At 33.4% G+C, this 18,968-nt stretch overlaps 1 protein-coding gene and 1 pseudogene across 1 annotated transcript; both read left to right on the forward strand.

Annotated features, from left to right (window-relative positions):
• The first annotated feature begins 5,852 nt into the window (after nt 1-5,852).
• Nucleotides 5,853-8,779, forward strand: LOC120200014 (annotated as a pseudogene).
• A 6,602-nt stretch (nt 8,780-15,381) lies between these two features.
• On the forward strand, nt 15,382-18,437 carry LOC120200008 (squalene epoxidase 3-like). Its single transcript, XM_039200962.1, has 9 exons — nt 15,382-15,401; nt 15,555-15,813; nt 15,941-16,052; nt 16,159-16,333; nt 16,418-16,586; nt 16,667-16,885; nt 17,463-17,741; nt 17,832-18,110; nt 18,207-18,437. The coding sequence occupies exons 1-9, from the start codon at nt 15,382-15,384 to the stop codon at nt 18,342-18,344; spliced, it is 1,650 nt and encodes a 549-aa protein (XP_039056893.1). The 3' UTR covers nt 18,345-18,437.
• Nucleotides 18,438-18,968: the final 531 nt, after the last annotated feature.

Consider the following 18,968-nt stretch of genomic DNA (forward strand, 5'->3'; position numbering starts at 1 on the left):
TTGCAAATCTTTGATTTTACTTTCAAGATCGTTGTTGGTTTGGATATAAGTTTATTTCATTTTTCAATTTTGAAATATCATTTTTATATTTTAAAAATAATTTCTCATAATCCAAAGCCAACCCATTATATTCCTCTAATAACTCATCATAGGATAAATCATCAAAATCAGATGAGTAGAGGTTACCTTAGAATCTTCCCCGAATGCCATCAAGCACAAGTTCGCTACTTCTTGTTCCTCTTAATGGGAACCTTCTTCATCGCTCCATGTAGCCACATGAGCCTTGTGCTTATTCTTTGATTGACCCTTTCTCTTCAATTATGGGCAATCATATTTGACATGCCCCATTTTTTGCATTCATAACAAATGATTGGGTCCTTCTCTTTTGGTTCATTTTTGAGGCCTTCATTTCGTTTGAATTTTCTTCATTGGTAAGGTCTTATCATTTTTCTGAACCGTTTGGCAAACAATGCCATTTCCTCGTCATCGTCATCTTCATCCGAATCACTCTCATCTTTTGTAGATTTGAGAGCAACTCTAATGTTTTCTTCTTCTCCTTCTCCTTTGGTGTCTCTTCAATCTTATCGAGGTCCACCTCATCTTCAAGCATCATTTCATGAGTGAGGAGGAATCGATTACTCTTCAAGAGTTAAGGACGTTAGGTCCTTAGACTCGATGATTGCCGTCTTCTTTGATTGCCATGATTTTGGAACGGAGTAAACTAACTTCCTCACAAGCTTTTCATTTGAAATGATCTCTCCATATGATTTGATACCATTGACAATCGTTGAGAATCTATCTGTCATAGCTTTGATATCTTCATTTGGTTTCATCTTGAAATTTTCATAGCTATGCGTTAGAATACTAATTTTCGATTTCGTTACCTCATCGGTGCCTTCATGAGTGACTTGAAGTTTGTCCCATATTTCTTTGGCAGATGTACAAGATGAAACTCTTCCATATTCATTTGGTCCAAGAGCACAAAATATGATATGGATGGCTTTGTAATTGAGCTGGAACATTTTTGTCTCTCCTTCACTCCACAATCTTGGATGAGTGAGAGGCTTGATGTATCATTCTTCTACGACATTCCATGCTTCCATGTCAGTTGCTTGAATGAAGTACATCATCCTATTTTTCCAATAGGCATAGTTAGCCCCATTGAAGAAAGGAGGCTTGTTGACGGGCATCGAATCGAGACCGGAGTCGAAGTTTGAAGTAGAGGCCATTGATGACTTTGATTATTGATGTAACTCTTCCCGAATCGACTCAAGAGGCGATTAAACCTTCAAATGAGTTAGGCTCTGATGCCAATTGTTGAGTTAATCGATTGACGAAATCGGCCAAGAGGGGGGTGAATTGGCAATTAAAATTTTGTGGAAGCTTTTGCAGAAAATTGAAAGTAATTGCACAGCGATTTAAAGTGGTTCGACTTTATCAACCAAAGTCTACGTCCACTACCTTAGCTATCCACACTAAGGATTTTCCAACAAATTCACTAATTTGTTCTTTCTTTTGAGGCCAAGAGATAACCTTACAACTCCCTCAAGATATACCACAATTCTTGAGAACACTCTTTTCTCAAGAGAAGATTACAAATTTGCAAACTCACAAGAAAAACCTCACAAGGCAAATATGTTTGCACAATTTTAGAACAAAGAAAGAACACTCAAGAATAAATACAATTGAGCACAATAAGTGTTCTTGAAAGAAAAATGAATATTGAATGAAAAATAGGCTTGAAATGCTCAAACTTGAGGTTTGATACTTTCTCTTTGATTCTCTCTTGATTCTAGTTGCTTGATGTTTCTTGTTGTTGATCAATGGCTTCTAAGCTTGCTTAAATACACCTTGAATCACTTCTGAACGTTGGGGATCATTAATGAAGTTATTGTAGCCGTTTAAGTGTGAAAACAATAAATATTTCTGCTTGGAGCGTAGGGGGAATCGGTACCCCCTGGGGGGAATCGGTTCCCTCCGAGCATACTGGAATTCTAGGAGCCAAACCATTCAGGGGAATCGGCTTCCTCTGAGAAATCTGGAATTTTTGGCTTTAAAATGGCTCGAAATATTTAGTAAAATCGTTTGAAATTATTTTAAGATTAAAACTTAATTTTACACTTGAGTAAGGATTTAAAATGAAATTTGAAATACTTTGAGTAATATTTTGATATTCGATTTAATATATCGAATATGCTTAGAAAAATAATTTTCAAAATTAAAATTCTTTTAATTTAATTTGTTATATCGAAACAACAAAATGTTTTCAACATAATCTAAATCGAAAGTAACCTAAACAAAAAGTAACCTGACACATGTCACTATCTAATTAGGAGATTAAATTTATTTAGTTGAACTAAAATTTGAACTAAATTGATAGAATGTATAAATATTGAGGACCAAATGTGTAATTATACCAATTTTGTAATAGTCGTGTCACCTCCTTTGTTAAATGATAACGATAGAGGACTTGATTGCCACACATAAATAGTTAAATAGTCTGATTGATAAAATTTCAAAATAGATTATCAAAGCAAAAAGAGATAATAATTAAGAGTTCATACAAATGGTTTACCAAAAAGATTAATATGTTTTAAAAAATAATAAAATATAATATATTACTCGATTATTAATAAGTTATAAATGAATCATCATTATTTTTAAACATAAACGGATCACTGAATTAATTTTATATTACAATTGACTGATTAAACAAAAAAATCATATAATCGAGGATTATTTGTGTCTTTTATCCTTTTTTTATAACTATTATATTTAAATATTGAGTAAATTACAAATTTCATCACTGAATTTTCTTCGCAGTCTTAGTTTAGTCACTAACATATAACTATATATTTTTCATTTAAAAATTATGAAATTTCCCCAAAACTTTATTCATTTTTGTAATAAACCCCTAGTTTTGAATTTTCTTTGATTTCTTGATGATAAAGCATTTTCTTCTAAATAATAATAGGGAGGTGAAGAAGGAGGAAGTGATTTGTATGTATTGATTCTACGCTAATCAAATGGTGAATTTATTAATCAAATTAGTTTAAAGTTTCATGAGTTTTGGGTTGAGTTTTATGAGTGTCATAGTGACTTAGGTGAAATCTAAACTGATAGAATGGTAAGAGGCAATGAGACGAGTTCGTTTATATCTTAGGAGGAAGAAGATAAAACAAAAAAAAGAAAGAAAAAGGAAAAATGACATGGATGTCATATGGATTCTATGTCAATAAGAAGTAATTCACATCAACACAAGTGGTCATGCCATCCTTTCATTTATGATTTAACACCCGAGTGACCAAAACAAGAATAAACTAAAATTTTAATGAGTAAATTGAAAACTTATAATCTTTAATGATTAAAATAAAAGTGAAAAAAAATTAAGGGATGGAATTTATAATTTACCCATAAACCTTTTAATAAACATTAAATTTTCATGAATGATCATAAAATTCTATGATCATCTTCCGGAAAAGGTAGAACTGTAAATGAACTGAACGGACATGAATAAGTGTATGTTCGTGTTCGTTCGTTTAACTTTAACCGAACAAATAAATGAACACGAACAACCAAACAAAGAAATTTTATTGTTCGTGTTCAATCATTGAGGAATGTAACTTGTTCATTTTCATTCATGTTCATTCGTTAAAACATTAAACGAACGCAAACGAACATAAACGAACAAATATAAAGTTAATTGAGTTTAAATTTGAGAAGAGTTTTTCTTTCCAAATAATTTTAGGTTTTATAGTTTCTTTAATTTATTTGGGTATTTTTTATTTGAATTTTAAAATATGAATAGGTTCAAGATTAAAATTTTTTAGGTTTTAATATTATAAACGAGCTTAGAGATTGAGCTGAATATAAACGAATGAACTTAAGCAAACATATATAAACGAACAGATTATTGAACATTCACGAACGTAAATGAATGAACGAGTTATTTGTTCGTATTCGTTCATTTAATCAAACGGATATAAAATATTGTTTATATTCATTCATATAAACAAACTTTATGTTAAGCTATTCAAAAACAATTCGCTGAAGCTTCGATTCATTTACATGCATAGCAATAGGTGGTAGCCTTGACAGTGAGCGATGCCAAATGCTGCAAAAAGACAAGCCACAATACAATGCCAGTGGACACCGATAGAAGCCTTGACCAAACACAAAAAAGGTTACATAAACCACTCAACTAATTATTGTTAATATTACAGTTGTATATATACATCTTTCCCAAAATTTGGTTAACAATTCCGAATCGGTTAAATTGTTGTTTTCATTATCGCCGCACCATTAACCAGAACATCGAGTTGGTAAGTGACATGTTCTAACGCAATTGTTGTTTCACCACTTGAAAAATGAAAAATATACGTCTCCAGGCCCCAACATTCAGTGAGAGCCGTAATCAATGCCAGGTTCACCTTAAAACCACGTAAAAATGTCACTGGATACAGCCTAGATTGTTGCAAATATATAATAATCTACTGATGAAGATCTCTAAGACTCATTCCTCATTGACAAACGCTCCGTTCTTTTCAGACCAAGCTTGAGCGAAGAAATATGAATATCATCGAGGCGTAACATTTCATCGTGAGTAGACATTTTTTTAGAAATTTTCAAAATATTCAAAAAAAGATCTTAACAAAACACAATAAAAAATCATAATCCCAAACCCTTATTTATACCCCCAAACCCAACAACCGTAAACTACTAATTTTTTTAAAAATCCCAACAAACTGTCACTTTAAGGTGACGAGTTCCAGGATGAGAGTTGCAATCTACCCATTACAGTTGCTTGTTGTGCAACGGCTACAAACGACTACTTTTTTTTTAAATTCAAGACAAACTCGTCACTTTAAATTATTTAGTGAATATAAGAAATTAAATAAATTTTAAGTGGACTTATCACCTTGACGTGATGAGTCCTAATAAAAATATTAAAATATTAGCTCACATGAGACTTGTATATCTAGGACCAATAAAAGAGTATTTTCAAGCGAATTCGTCACTTCAATGTGACGAGTTTACCGATTGCAAATTAAAATATGTGTTGACTTATTGGCCAAATAATTTACGAGACATTTGCTCAAGCAGAATTGAAGATAAAAAGTAGGGTAAATAACACGTCACTCCATTTTATTAGCAAGTTTACGGTTAGATCATTGTATTTCAAAACATTATAACTGAATCATGTAATTAATCAATTAGGTTATTGTATCGTTAAAACTCAAACTACACTAACATTTTGTTTACATCTTGATCACTCAATTATTAGTAAGTTTACGTTTTAGTTACTCAACTTAGATAATCAATTATTAGTAAATTTAGATATATTATATAAATATCTGATTGTCAACGTCACAATTTTCTTTTGAAGGAAGAAGAATCTCGTTGAAGAAAACCTATCTTTAACCGTATTAGGATAAATCAAAGCCCAGACATTGAAAGAAGGAAAAGATAACCATATGTAGGGTCGCCATAGACTTGTCATTCCCGATTTAAATAAAATCAAACTTTATTTTGTCTCTTCTCTTCCTTTCCTTTTGATGTAACTGTGTCTAGTTTCAATTGCGTGGGGTGGAGAAAAATTTATCATTCGTAGTAAACCTAGATCAATACTATGTGTATTTTATCCTTTTTATAAATATCACGACCTAGATCAGTACTATGATTATCAGCAGAAAAAGGTGGCAGCCTTGACGGTGAGTGAAATGCCAAGTGGTGGAAAAAGATAAGCCACATGTGGATCAAATACAATCCCAGTGGACACCGATAGAAGCCATGAGCGAAGACAAAATTTTTATATAAATCACTCCTTTTGAACAAGCAAAGCCGTGAAGGAAACAAGAAACTATCTGCATGGCGTACATAGTTGGACTTGCAGGTGCCATAGCTTCTCTTTCGGGGCTTGCTTTCTTGTTCTACAGTTCTTTAATGAGATTTAGAGGACCGAGCAAGGTGAAAAGATCGGCTTCCATGGAGCTTCCAAAGGAAAACTCTGCAAACAAAACTGGAAACTGTGAGGCTCATGGGACGACGGATATTATCATAGTCGGCGCTGGTGTTGCCGGTGCTGCTCTTGCCTACTCTCTTGGAAAGGTTCAAATATATATGTTATGATGCATAGTTTCTATAGATTCGAAGTAGAAATTTGTTAATAGCTATTTGTTCTGCAGATTGCAATAGTTGTGTATGTCTTGAGTGTTTGAGGTTGTGGGTTGCAGGATGGACGTCGAGTGCGAGTGATCGAGAGGGACTTAAAAGCACCCGAGAGAATCGCCGGCGAAGGTCTGATGCCAGGGGGCTACCTCAAGTTAATTGAGTTAGGCCTTGAAGGTGAATATTCATTCGAGTGGAGTAAAATTTTTTGAATTTTTCGAGTAGATGAATCTATTTTAAGATTCACACTTTATTTTTTATTTGAAAATTTTCTGTAATGTAGATTGTGTTGATGAGATTGATGCTGTACGAGTTCTGGGATATGTTTTATACAAGGATGGAAAAGAAGCCCCCCTATCTTTTCCTCTGGAGAAGTATGAGTCCCATGTTGCAGGAAGAAACTTTCACAATGGTCGTTTCGTTCAAAGGTTGCGGAACAAAGCTGCATCTCTTCACAAGTACTTCATCTTCTTCAACTCAATCTTTCTTCAATTTCGGCATACAATATCACGACATTTATTTGGATGTGAATATGCGAATGCAGTGTGAGTCTAGAGCAAGGGGCAGTAACATCACTGATTGAAGAGAACGGGACCGTTAAAGGAGTGCACTACAAAGACAAGAGCGGCCAACTGCTGACGGCTTATGCTCCTCTCACCGTCATCTGCGACGGTTATTTCTCGAATTTGAGACGCTCTCTCTGCAACCCCAAGGTGAAGAATGCCTAGGAAGTTTTGTAAAATTGTATGGTTTTAAGAAAAGGTATATGTAAAGGTGTTGATTGTTTGTGCAGGTTGATATTCCTTCTCATTTTGCTGGTTTAGTCCTGACGAACTGTAAGCTACCGGATGAAAATTATGGAGCTATTATATTAGCAGAACCTTCACCAATCCTGTTTTATCCCATTAGCAGCACTGAAATTCGATGCTTGGTTGATATACCCAGTCAGCATGTACCTTCTGTTTCCGATGGTGGAATGGCCCATTACTTGAAAACTAGGGTGGCTCCCAAGGTATTTGGATCCATCTTATTTCATTTGTGTTGATAGTATTATTTAGTTTATGAAAATTATAGGGTGCTTATTTTTATTTATTTTTTATTTAGATGGAGAGTTATAATCAATGATTATTCGTAGATTGTCTGATGTCCAATTCCTCTGTTTTTATGAGAAATATAGAGGAAAACTTATTATATTAGTCTCGATAATTTATCTCTTTAAAATGATTTTGTAGTTTAAGTCTCGAGAGAACATCTTTGTACCTAAAGTCTCAAGAGTTTTATATCTCTCGAGAAGTCAACAACTTTTTAATATCATATTTGATAGACCTAGGTAAACTACTACAAATAACAATCATAATTTTATGTCTGACATCAACATTAGAAGTAACTATTAAACCTCTCGATTAAAATTGCGAGAAATCTATAACCCATCCTCTTTACTTCTTCCTCTCACTTTAGATGAAAACAGTAACTATATATCAGCTAATGTTTAGCCACCAACTATAATTTATTATCTAAATTATAAAAAAAATGAACCATCCGTCATAACCCAAATATTACTGTCCACATATTTGTTATATTTTAGGGAATTTTGCTCAATCTATGGAGTAACACTATGATTCATTGATTTCAGGCTCTTCCTGAAATGTACACTGCCTTGATTTCTGCAATAGAGAAGGAGGATAACATAAGAATAATGCCGAACAAAATCATGGCTGCTGATCCACGCCCGACTCCCGGTGCGTTTTTGATAGGCGATGCGGTCAATTCCCGGCACGCTATAACGGGAGGGGAATGACGGTTGCACTCTCTGATGTTGTTCTACTGAGTGATCTCATAAGACCCTTGCATAATCTATCCGATGCATCCGCGGTCTGCAAATATCTTGAGTCTTTTTACACTCTAAGGAAGGTGAACTACATTACGTATTCCATATACATTTTGAAAACGAATGTCAATCAAGAGTAAGACGACATAATTTCTCACTTTAACCAAATGCAGCCGATGTCATCGACGATAAACACACTGGCAAACGTCTTACAGATCGTGTTCAGTGCCCCATCTAGTCCTGTAATGGAGGACCTACAACAGACATGTTTCGGGTACTTGAGACTCGGAGGTATATTTTCGACCGGACCATCGGCTATATTATCCGGTCTATGCCCTCGTCCATTAAGCTTGGCGTTTCATTTCTCTGCCATGTCAGTTTACGGTGTCGGCCGATTGTTGCTTCCGTTTCCTTCTCCGAAACGATTGTGGAACGGGGCTAGACTCCTTTGGGTCGATATCTGTACCAAACAGTTCTTATGCAACACGAACATGATGTAAATATGCAGATTATTACCATTAACTTGTTCTATATTTGTTGCTTTTCAGGTTGCATCAAGTATTATTCTGCCATTTATATGGTTCGAAGGAGTGAGACAAATGTTCTTCCCTCTTACTGTGCCTGCATATTATAGAACTCCATCTGGAAGCAGGAGCATAAAAAGTCTGGGAAGGAAGATCGATTAGCAACATGTTGCTGTGTACGACTCGGTGTTCGATATTTGGAAAATAATTAATATCTGTTATTAGATAGCTTATAGTGTAGAGCTTATTGCGTGGAATTAATGCATATATTTTCTTATTTGTTCGAGTTGTTGCTATGGTTTTAGAGTTTGGTTGCTTTAGTTCGAGTTTTAAGAAGATATATAGTGGATTGTGTTCAATGGAACATGCTATCTAACTTGATGTATATCTGATAAGCAATATACAGATGGTGAATATTTTAATGGGTAGGATAATCATCTGTCTAGCTTTCTTAAGTTTAAAGTTAATTTTTTGTTATTTACAAAAACACACATTAACATGTACATTTTGAGACTTCTAATACACTTATATGATTTATTATAGATAAAATTACTGTTAACAGATTATAACTTTGATAAGGATTATAAGTATTATTATAATCCTATATCTGACATTAGCATGAAAGTTATTATAAAATCTTTCGGTCTTTCACCTATGTTTCTCTTCTCTCTTCCCCTCCATAGAAATATAAGATTTGGTATAATCATTAGCTGCAATTCATTGTTGAAATTAAAAATATGTAACACGAACATGATACAAATATACGAATTAGCATTACCTTTACTGTATGTATGTGATGGTTTTTCATCCAATGTTTGGAAGTACACATTAAAGATTTAATTTTCTACTAATGGGGTTAATCTAAGTGATAAGTAGTTTGATATTGATTAGAGGTAAATTCTCAAGTTCAAGTCTTTATGTATGTAGAAAATCATCGTTTGGAAGCACTCTTTGACGTTGCCAATCCAAGTTTTTCAACCATAAGAGTGCTGGCTACGTTTGTGCAACTTTCTCCATCGATGATCATTGTGCAAACCTTGTCCTTGACATGGCATCTTGTATGGAAAATATTGTTTCTTTGAATATCCTCTTGGGATGTTTGTGATTGTAGGCACCTTTTCGAAACAAGCATCTCACCATGATCTGTATTTTCTTCAGTTTCTTCTTCTTTCATTGTTTCAGGTTCTTCATCAAAAATAGGCTCATCATAATCTGATACAATATCTCCATTGTCAAGCAACATCATGGCATTTCAGTTGGGACATTGACTAGCAACATGCCCTTTTCCAAAACACTTGAAACATTTGATATATCTTGATCTCTTGAAAGTGTTGGTTTGCTTTTCTTTACCCTTGCTAGATTCGCCCATTTGTATAATTTTGGGTACCTCTGTACGATCATTTGATTGGACTGGAGTTTGTTTCCAGAAGGTAATAGGCTCATTTGGTGGTCGAATTTGGACTGCTCCGATTGTAGGTTTTCCTCTTAAGTTGTCATTCAATTTTCATGGCTACATGCACCATCTCTTCAATCTCTACATAATGCTGAAGTTCAACAAGGTTAGCAATATCAAGATTTAGGCCAGATAAGAACCTTGCCATTATTGCTTCTCTATCTTCATCCACATTGGCTCGGATCATGGCTATCTCCATTTCTTTGAAATAATCTTCAATGCTCTTGTTTCCTTGTTTCAAGTTTTGTAGTTTATGATAAAGATCTCGGTGATAGTGAGTAGGCACGAACCTTTTCCTCATAATGGCTTTCATTTCTTCCCATGTAGTGATGGGGCGTTCACCATCTCTTAAACAAATGAGTGAAGAATTACCTGTAATTCATTATCAATTTCGACGTCGAAGCTGACATCTTAACTGGGAGGATAATTCTTTTATTATTAGTTTGGTCTATCATAATATGTACTGTAATTTTAATTTTATTTCTTTAATATCTTAATAAACGATGTTTTATTGATTTTTTTAACTATTAAAAAATTATAAAATAATTCTTTAATTATAAAATGTTGTATACTAAATTCCCGAAAATATTATTTTTCAGTCCAATGTAGATTTGATCATAGTTCTCTTTACTACTGAATTTATTTCTGTTTTAAGCGTACAACTTTATTTTTTGTGGTTTCACGTCCATCAATAAATGAAAATTTGTTATTTCGATAGTAACCAGTAACCACTAAACCAATAGATAAAACGAGAAATTAATATTTTTTTGTGGCTTTGACGCCCATTGATAAATGAATAATTATTGTTTCGATCGAGCTACTTTCGATACTAATCACTGAATTGATACAACAACATATGTCAGAATTGATACATGATTATATTGTTAGAGAACAATGTATTGGATTGACCCAGTATGAGCATATGTCTTGGATTATTATGTGACGGTCACAACATTGCTCATTGCGATGGCTATATGTATGATCCTCATACTTGAGATCATTACTATCTCAACATATGTTGTTGTATGTTTTGATACAGTTAAATATGCTTAATTTGTAACTGATTGCACTATAAAGATTGTTATTGAATATATCTTGGTATATGTATTGGAGTGTGTATGATTAAGATAGGATTTGTCCTTCCTACATAATAGGAAATATATCACAAACCACTTGATATCACAAATTATTCGTTAATTATAGTCTACTCTAGATATCAAGAAACAATAGATAGGCTATACAAGTGTGACTATTCCAAGACTTGTGACTATTCTAGATATAAAGGACAAAATGATGTAATACATAAAAAGAGATAATCACGAAGATAATATGTTGAATCACAATTTCTTGTAACTTAGATGACAATGATATATTGCTAGATGTCACTCATTGTTTGTAATATTAGAATTGTTCTAATAATTACTACCAATGTTACAAGAAACTACAAGGTCACACCCTAGGTTTGAAATTAGCAAAGATGTATATTTGTTGTACGTTACTGAAATATATATCTAGAGTTAATATATGTATATCTGATATACATATGATTTTAATTATCCTGAATATAGTAAGTAAACATTAAAAGAATATAATTCTGATTACAACTCTTTTAATTGATATTTAATTTGGAATAATTAAATAAGAGTTTAAATAAACATTAAAGAGCGTAATTCGGATTATAAGTCTTTAATGGATATTTAATTTGAATTAATTAAATAAGAGTTTAATTAATTCGAAATAACAAAACGCTAATATGTTAGGGTAACTCAGGTATTTAAAGATAAGTGAGGTCTAGCAGCCGTACTTAATCTTCAGCTGTTTTCTCAAAACTGCTTTTGGGAAAAGTTAAATGTTGCTCTCAATCGAGTGAACTGAGTAGAGGCTGAGACACTTTTCGTGGAGACTAGGATTCGAAACATTCGTGATCATCAATAGTCGATGTTGTCTTTGCTGATTTACAAGGAACCCAATGTAAGTAATCACATCCCTTCCTCTAGGTTTTGGATTTAACGTACTTGGATCGCTGGTGAGACCATCGTGTTTTATTTCTATTGCGCCATGGGGTGCACCGACGGTCCCAACAGTTACCTATGAGGATATTAGTTTTGATGGTTTTGAAGTCCAACAATAAACCAATATTTTTAATTTTGATCAAGTCATTTTCGATGCTGATAATTCAATCAATAGATCAAAAGTAATAATCAAATTTGTAACCACAAATTTGATTATCCAAATCGATTTTGCTAATTTGATATAGACCCAAAATGATAACTCAAATTTGATCCAAAATCCAAGTAGAAATCGATCTAAACCGAAACCAACTCAAATTTTAATTGGACTGATACAAATTTGAACCAAAAATAACATGAAGCAAAAGTAATTTGAACCGAAAGTAACTTGAATAAAAAGTAATCTAAATCGAAAGTAACCTGAACAAAAGTAACCTGACACATGTCAATATCTAATTGGGAGATTAAATTTATTTAGTTGAACTAAAATTTGAACTAAATTGATAGAATGTATAAATATTGAGGACCAAATGTGTAATTATACCAATTTTTTAATAGTCGTGTCACCTCCTACGCTAAATGATAACGATAGAGGACTTGATTGTCACACATAAATAGTTAAATAGTCTAATTGATAAAATTTCAAAATAGATTATCAAAGCAAAAAGAGATAATAATTAAGAGTTCATACAAATGGTTTACCAAAAAGATTAATATGTTTTAAAAAATAATAAAATATAATATATTACTCAATTATTAATAAGTTATAAATGAATCATCATTATTTTTAAACATAAACGGATCACTGAATTAATTTTATATTACAATTGACTGATTAAAAAAAATCATATAATCGAGGATTATTTGTGTCTTTTATCCTTTTTTTTATAACTATTATATTTAAATATTGAGTAAATTACAAATTTCATCACTGAATTTTCTTCGCAGTCTTAGTTTAGTCACTAACATATAACTAGATATTTTTCATTTAAAAATTATGAAATTTCCCCAAAACTTTATTCATTTTTATAATAAACCCCTAGTTTTGAATTTCTTTGATTTCTTGATGATAAAGCATTTTCTTCTAAATAATAATAGGGAGGTGAAGAAGGAGGAAGTGATTTGTATGTATTGATTCTACGCTAATCAAATGGTGAATTTTATTAATCAAAGTAGTTTAAAGTTTCATGAGTTTTGGGTTGAGTTTTATGAGTGTCATAGTGACTTAGGTGAAATCTAAACTGATAGAATGGTAAGAGGCAATGAGACGAGTTTGTTTATATCTTAGGAGGAAGAAGATAAAACAAAAAAAAAAGGAAAAATGACATGGATGTCATATAGATTCTATGTCAACAAGAAGTAATTCACATCAACACAAGTGGTCATGTCATCCTTTCATTTATGATTTAACATCCGAGTGACCAAAACAAGAATAAACTAAAATTTTAATGAGTAAATTGAAAACTTTTAATCTTTAATGATTAAAATAAAAGTGAAAAAATTAAGGGATGTAATTTATAATTTACCCATAAACTTTTTAATAAACATTAAATTTTCATGAATGATCATAAGATACTCTGATCATCGACAGGAAAAGGTAGAACTGTAAATGAACTGAACGGACATGAATAAGTGTATGTTTATGTTCGTTCGTTTAACTTTAATCGAACAAATAAATGAACATGAACAACTAAATAAAGAAATATTATTGTTCGTGTTCAATCATTGAGGAATGTAACTTGTTCGTTTTCATTCATGTTCATTCATTAAAACATTAAACGAACGTAACGAACATAAACGAACAAACATAAAGTTAATTGAGTTTACATTTGAGAAGAGTTTTTCTTTCCAAATAATTTTAGGTTTTATAATTTCTTTCCAGAGCTAACCTGTGTCAAACTTTAATTATTGTTAATATTACAGTTGTATATATACATCTTTCCCAAAATTTGGTGAACAATTCCGAATCGGTTAAATTGTTGTTTTCATTATCGCCGCACCATTAACCAGAACATCAAGTTGGTAAGCGACATCTTCTAACGTAATTGTTGTTTCACCACTTGAAAAATGAAAAATATACGTCTCTAGGCTCCAACGTTCAGTGAGAGTCGTAATCAATGCCATGTTCACCTTAACACCACGCAAAAATGTCACTGGATTCATCCTAGATTGTTGCAAATATATAATAATCCACTGATGCAGATCTCTAAGACTCATTCCTCATTGACAAACGCTCCGTTCTTTTTCAGACCGAGCTTGAGCGAAGAAATATGGATATCATCGAGGCGTAACATTTCATCGTGGGTAGACATTTTTTAGAAATTTTCAAAATATTCAAAAAAAAATTCTTAACAAAACACAATAAAAAAATCTTAATCCCAAACCTCTATTTATACCCTCAAACCCAACAGCCATAAACTACTAATTTTTTTAAAATCCCAACAAACGGTCACTTTAAGGTGACGAGTTCTAGGATGAGAGTTGCAATCTACCCATTACAATTGCTTGTTGTGCAATGGCTACAAACGGCTACTTTTTTTTGAAATTCAAAACTTACTTTAAATTATTTAGTGAATATAAAAAATTAAATAAATTTCAAGTGGACTTATCACCTTGACGTGATAACTCCCAATAAAAATATTAAAATATTAGCTCACATGAGACTTGTATATCTAGGACCAATAAAAGAGTATTTTCAAGCGAATTCGTCACTTTAATGTGACGAGTTTACCATTTACTATAGAAAATATTGTAGATTACAAATTAAAATATGTGTTGACTTATTGGGCCAAATAATTTACGAGACATTTGCTCAAGCAGAATTGAAGATAAAAAGTAGGGTAAATAACACGTCACTCTATTTTATTAGCAAGTTTACGGTTAGATCATTGTATTTCAAAACATTATAACTGAATCATGTAATTAATCAATTAGGTTATTGTATCGTTAAAACTCAAACTGACACAAACATTTTGTTTACATCTTGATCACTCAATTATTAGTAAGTTTACGTTTGAGTCACTCAACTTAGATAATCAATTATTAGTAAATTTAGATATATTATATAAATATCTGATTGTCAACGTCACAATTTTATTTTCAAGGAAGAAGAATCTCGTCGAAGAAAACCTATCTTTAACCGTATTCGGATAAATCAAAGCCCAGACATTGAAAGAAGGAAAAGAGAACCATATGTAGGGTCGCCATAGACTTATCATTCCCGATTTAAATAAAATCAAACTTTATTTTGTCTCTTCTCTTCTCTTCCTTTCCTTTTGATGTAACTGTGTCTAGTTTCAATTGCGTGGGGTGGAGAAAAATTTATCATTCGTAGTAAACCTAGATCAATTCTATGTGTATTTTATCCTTTTTATAAATATCACGACCTAGATCAGTACTATGATTATCAGCAGAAAAAGGTGGCAGCCTTGACGGTGAGTGAAATGCCAAGTGGTGGAAAAAGATAAGCCACACGTGGATCAAATACAATCCCAGTGGACACCGATAGAAGCCATGAGCGAAGACAAAAATTTTATATAAATCACTCCTTTTGAACAAGCAAAGCCGTGAAGGAAACAAGAAACTATCTGCATGGAGTACATAGTTGGACTTGCAGGTGCCATAGCTTCTCTTTTGGGGCTTGCTTTCTTGTTCTACAGTTCTTTAATGAGATTTAGAGGACCGAGCAAGGTGAAAAGATCGGCTTCCATGGAGCTTCCAAATGAAAACTCTGCAAACAAAACTGGAAACTGTGAGGCTCATGGGACGACGGATATTATCATAGTCGGCGCTGGTGTTGCCGGTGCTGCTCTTGCCTACTCTCTTGGAAAGGTTCAAATATATATATGTTATGATGCATAGTTTCCATAGATTCGAAGTAGAAATTTGTTAATAGCTATTTGTTCGGCAGATTGCAATAGTTGTGTATGTCTTGAGTGTTTGAGGTTGTGGGTTGCAGGATGGACGTCGAGTGCGAGTGATCGAGAGGGACTTAAAAGCACCCGAAAGAATCGCCGGCGAAGCTCTGTTGCCAGGGGGCTACCTCAAGTTAATTGAGTTAGGCCTTGAAGGTAAATATTCATTCGAGTGGAGTAAAATTTTTTGAATTTTTCGAGTTGATGAATCTATTTTAAGATTCAAACTTTATTTTTTATTTGAAAATTTTCTGTAATGTAGATTGTGTTGATGAGATTGATGCTGTACGAGTTCTGGGATGTGTTTTATACAACGATGGAAAAGAAGCCCCCCTATCTTTTCCTCTGGAGAAGTATGAGTCCCATGTTGCAGGAAGAAACTTTCACAATGGTCGTTTCGTTCAAAGGTTGCGGAACAAAGCTGCATCTCTTCACAAGTACTTCATCTTCTTCAACTCAATCTTTCTTCAATTTCGGCATACTATCACGACATTTATTTGGATGTGAATATGCGAATGCAGTGTGAGTCTAGAGCAAGGGGCGGTAACATCACTGATTGAAGAGAACGGGACCGTTAAAGGAGTGCACTACAAAGACAAGAGAGGCCAACTGCTGACGGCTTATGCTCCCCTCACCGTCATCTGCGACGGTTGTTTCTCGAATTTGAGACGCTCTCTCTGCAACCCCAAGGTGAAGAATGCCTAGGAAGTCTTGTAAAATTGTATGGTTTTAAGAAAAGGTATATGTAAAGGTGTTGATTGTTTGTGCAGGTTGATATTCCTTCTCATTTTGCCGGTTTAGTCCTGACGAACTGTAAGCTACCGGATGAAAATTATGGAGCTATTATATTAGCAGAACCTTCACCAATCCTGTTTTATCCCATTAGCAGCACTGAAATTCGATGCTTGGTTGATATACCCAGTCAGCATGTACCTTCTGTTTCCGATGGTGGAATGGCCCATTACTTGAAAACTAGGGTGGCTCCCAAGGTATTTGGATCCATCTTATTTCATTTGTGTTGATAGTATTATTTAGTTTATGAAAATTATAGGGTGCTTATTTTTATTTATTTTTTTATTTAGATGGAGAGTTATAATCAATGATTATTCGTAGATTGTCTGATGTCCAATTCCTCTGATTTTATGAGAAATATAGAGGAAAACTTATTATATTAGTCTCGAGAATTTATCTCTTTAAAATGATTTTGTAGTTTAAGTCTCGAGAGAACATCTTTGTACCTAAAGTCTCAAGAGTCTTATATCTCTCGAGAAGTCAACAACTTTTTGATATCATATTTGATAGACCTAGGTAAACTACTACAAATAACAATCATAATTTTATGTCTGACATCAACTATAACCCATCCTCTTTACTTCTTCCTCTCACTTTAGATGAAAACAGTAACTATATATCAGCTAATGTTTAGCCACCAACTATAATTTATTATCTAAATTATAAAAAAAATGAACCATCCGTCATAACCCAAATATTACTGTCCACATATTTGTTATATTTTAGGGAATTTTGCTCAATCTATGGAGTAACACTATGATTCATTGATTTCAGGCTCTTCCTGAAATGTACACTGCCTTGATTTCTGCAATAGAGAAGGAGGATAACATAAGAATAATGCCGAACAAAATCATGGCTGCTGATCCACGCCCGACTCCCGGTGCGTTTTTGATAGGCGATGCGGTCAATTCCCGGCACGCTATAACGGGAGGGGGAATGACGGTTGCACTCTCTGATGTTGTTCTACTGAGTGATCTCATAAGACCCTTGCATAATCTATCCGATGCATCCGCGGTCTGCAAATATCTTGAGTCTTTTTACACTCTAAGGAAGGTGAACTACATTACGTATTCCACATACATTTTGAAAACGAATGTCAATCAAGAGTAAGACGACATAATTTCTCACTTTAACCAAATGCAGCCGATGTCATCGACGATAAACACACTGGCAAACGTCTTACAGATCGTGTTCAGTGCCCCATCTAGTCCTGTAATGGAGGACCTACAACAGACATGTTTCGGGTACTTGAGACTCGGAGGTATATTTTCGACCGGACCATCGGCTATATTATCCGGTCTATGCCCTCGTCCATTAAGCTTGGCGTTTCATTTCTCTGCCATGTCAGTTTACGGTGTCGGCCGATTGTTGCTTCCGTTTCCTTCTCCGAAACGATTGTGGAACGGGGCTAGACTCCTTTGGGTCGGTATCTGTACCAAACAGTTCTTATGCAACACGAACATGATGTAAATATGCAGATTATTACCATTAACTTGTTCTATATTTGTTGCTTTTCAGGTTGCATCAAGTATTATTCTGCCATTTATATGGTTCGAAGGAGTGAGACAAATGTTCTTCCCTCTTACTGTGCCTGCATATTATAGAACTCCACCTGGAAGCAGGAGCATAAAAAGTCTGGGAAGGAAGATCGATTAGCAACATGTTGCTGTGTACGACTCGGTGTTCGATATTTGGAAAATAATTCATATCTGTTATTAGATAGCTTATAGTGTAGAGCTTATTGCGTGGAATTAATGCATATATTTTCTTATTTGTTCGAGTTGTTGCTATGGTTTTAGAGTTTGGTTGCTTTAGTTCGAGTTTTAAGAAGATATATAGTGGATTGTGTTCAATGGAACATGCTATCTAACTTGATGTATATCTGATAAGCAATATACAGATGGTGAATATTTTAATGGGTAGGATAATCATCTGTCTAGCTTTCTTAAGTTTAAAGTTAATTTTTTGTTATTTACAAAAACACACATTAACATGTACATTTTGAGACTTCTAATACACTTATATGATTTATTATAGATAAAATTACTGTTAACAGATTATAACTTTGATAACAATTTAAGTATTATTATAATCCTATATCTGACATTAGCATGAAAGTTATTATAAAATCTTTCGGTCTTTCACCTATGTTTCTCTTCTCTCTTCCCCTCCATAGAAATATAAGATTTGGTATAATCATTAGCTGCAATTCATTGTTGAAATTAAAAATATGTAACACGAACATGATACACATATACGAATTAGCATTACCTTTACTGT

Source organism: Hibiscus syriacus, unplaced genomic scaffold, assembly GCF_006381635.1.
Source record: "Hibiscus syriacus cultivar Baekdansim isolate YM2019G1 unplaced genomic scaffold, ASM638163v2 tig00005924_pilon, whole genome shotgun sequence".
Lineage (NCBI taxonomy): Eukaryota > Viridiplantae > Streptophyta > Magnoliopsida > Malvales > Malvaceae > Hibiscus > Hibiscus syriacus.

What these genes read in the sequence shown, in the direction of transcription:
- LOC120200008 (XM_039200962.1), top strand. Translation starts at nt 15,382, where the DNA reads ATGATTATCAGCAGAAAAAG. An exon ending in GCTCTCTCTGCAACCCCAAG is followed by an intron (nt 16,587 to 16,666) that starts GTGAAGAATGCC and finishes TTGTTTGTGCAG; the next exon opens with GTTGATATTCCTTCTCATTT. An exon ending in CTTTTTACACTCTAAGGAAG is followed by an intron (nt 17,742 to 17,831) that starts GTGAACTACATT and finishes AACCAAATGCAG; the next exon opens with CCGATGTCATCGACGATAAA.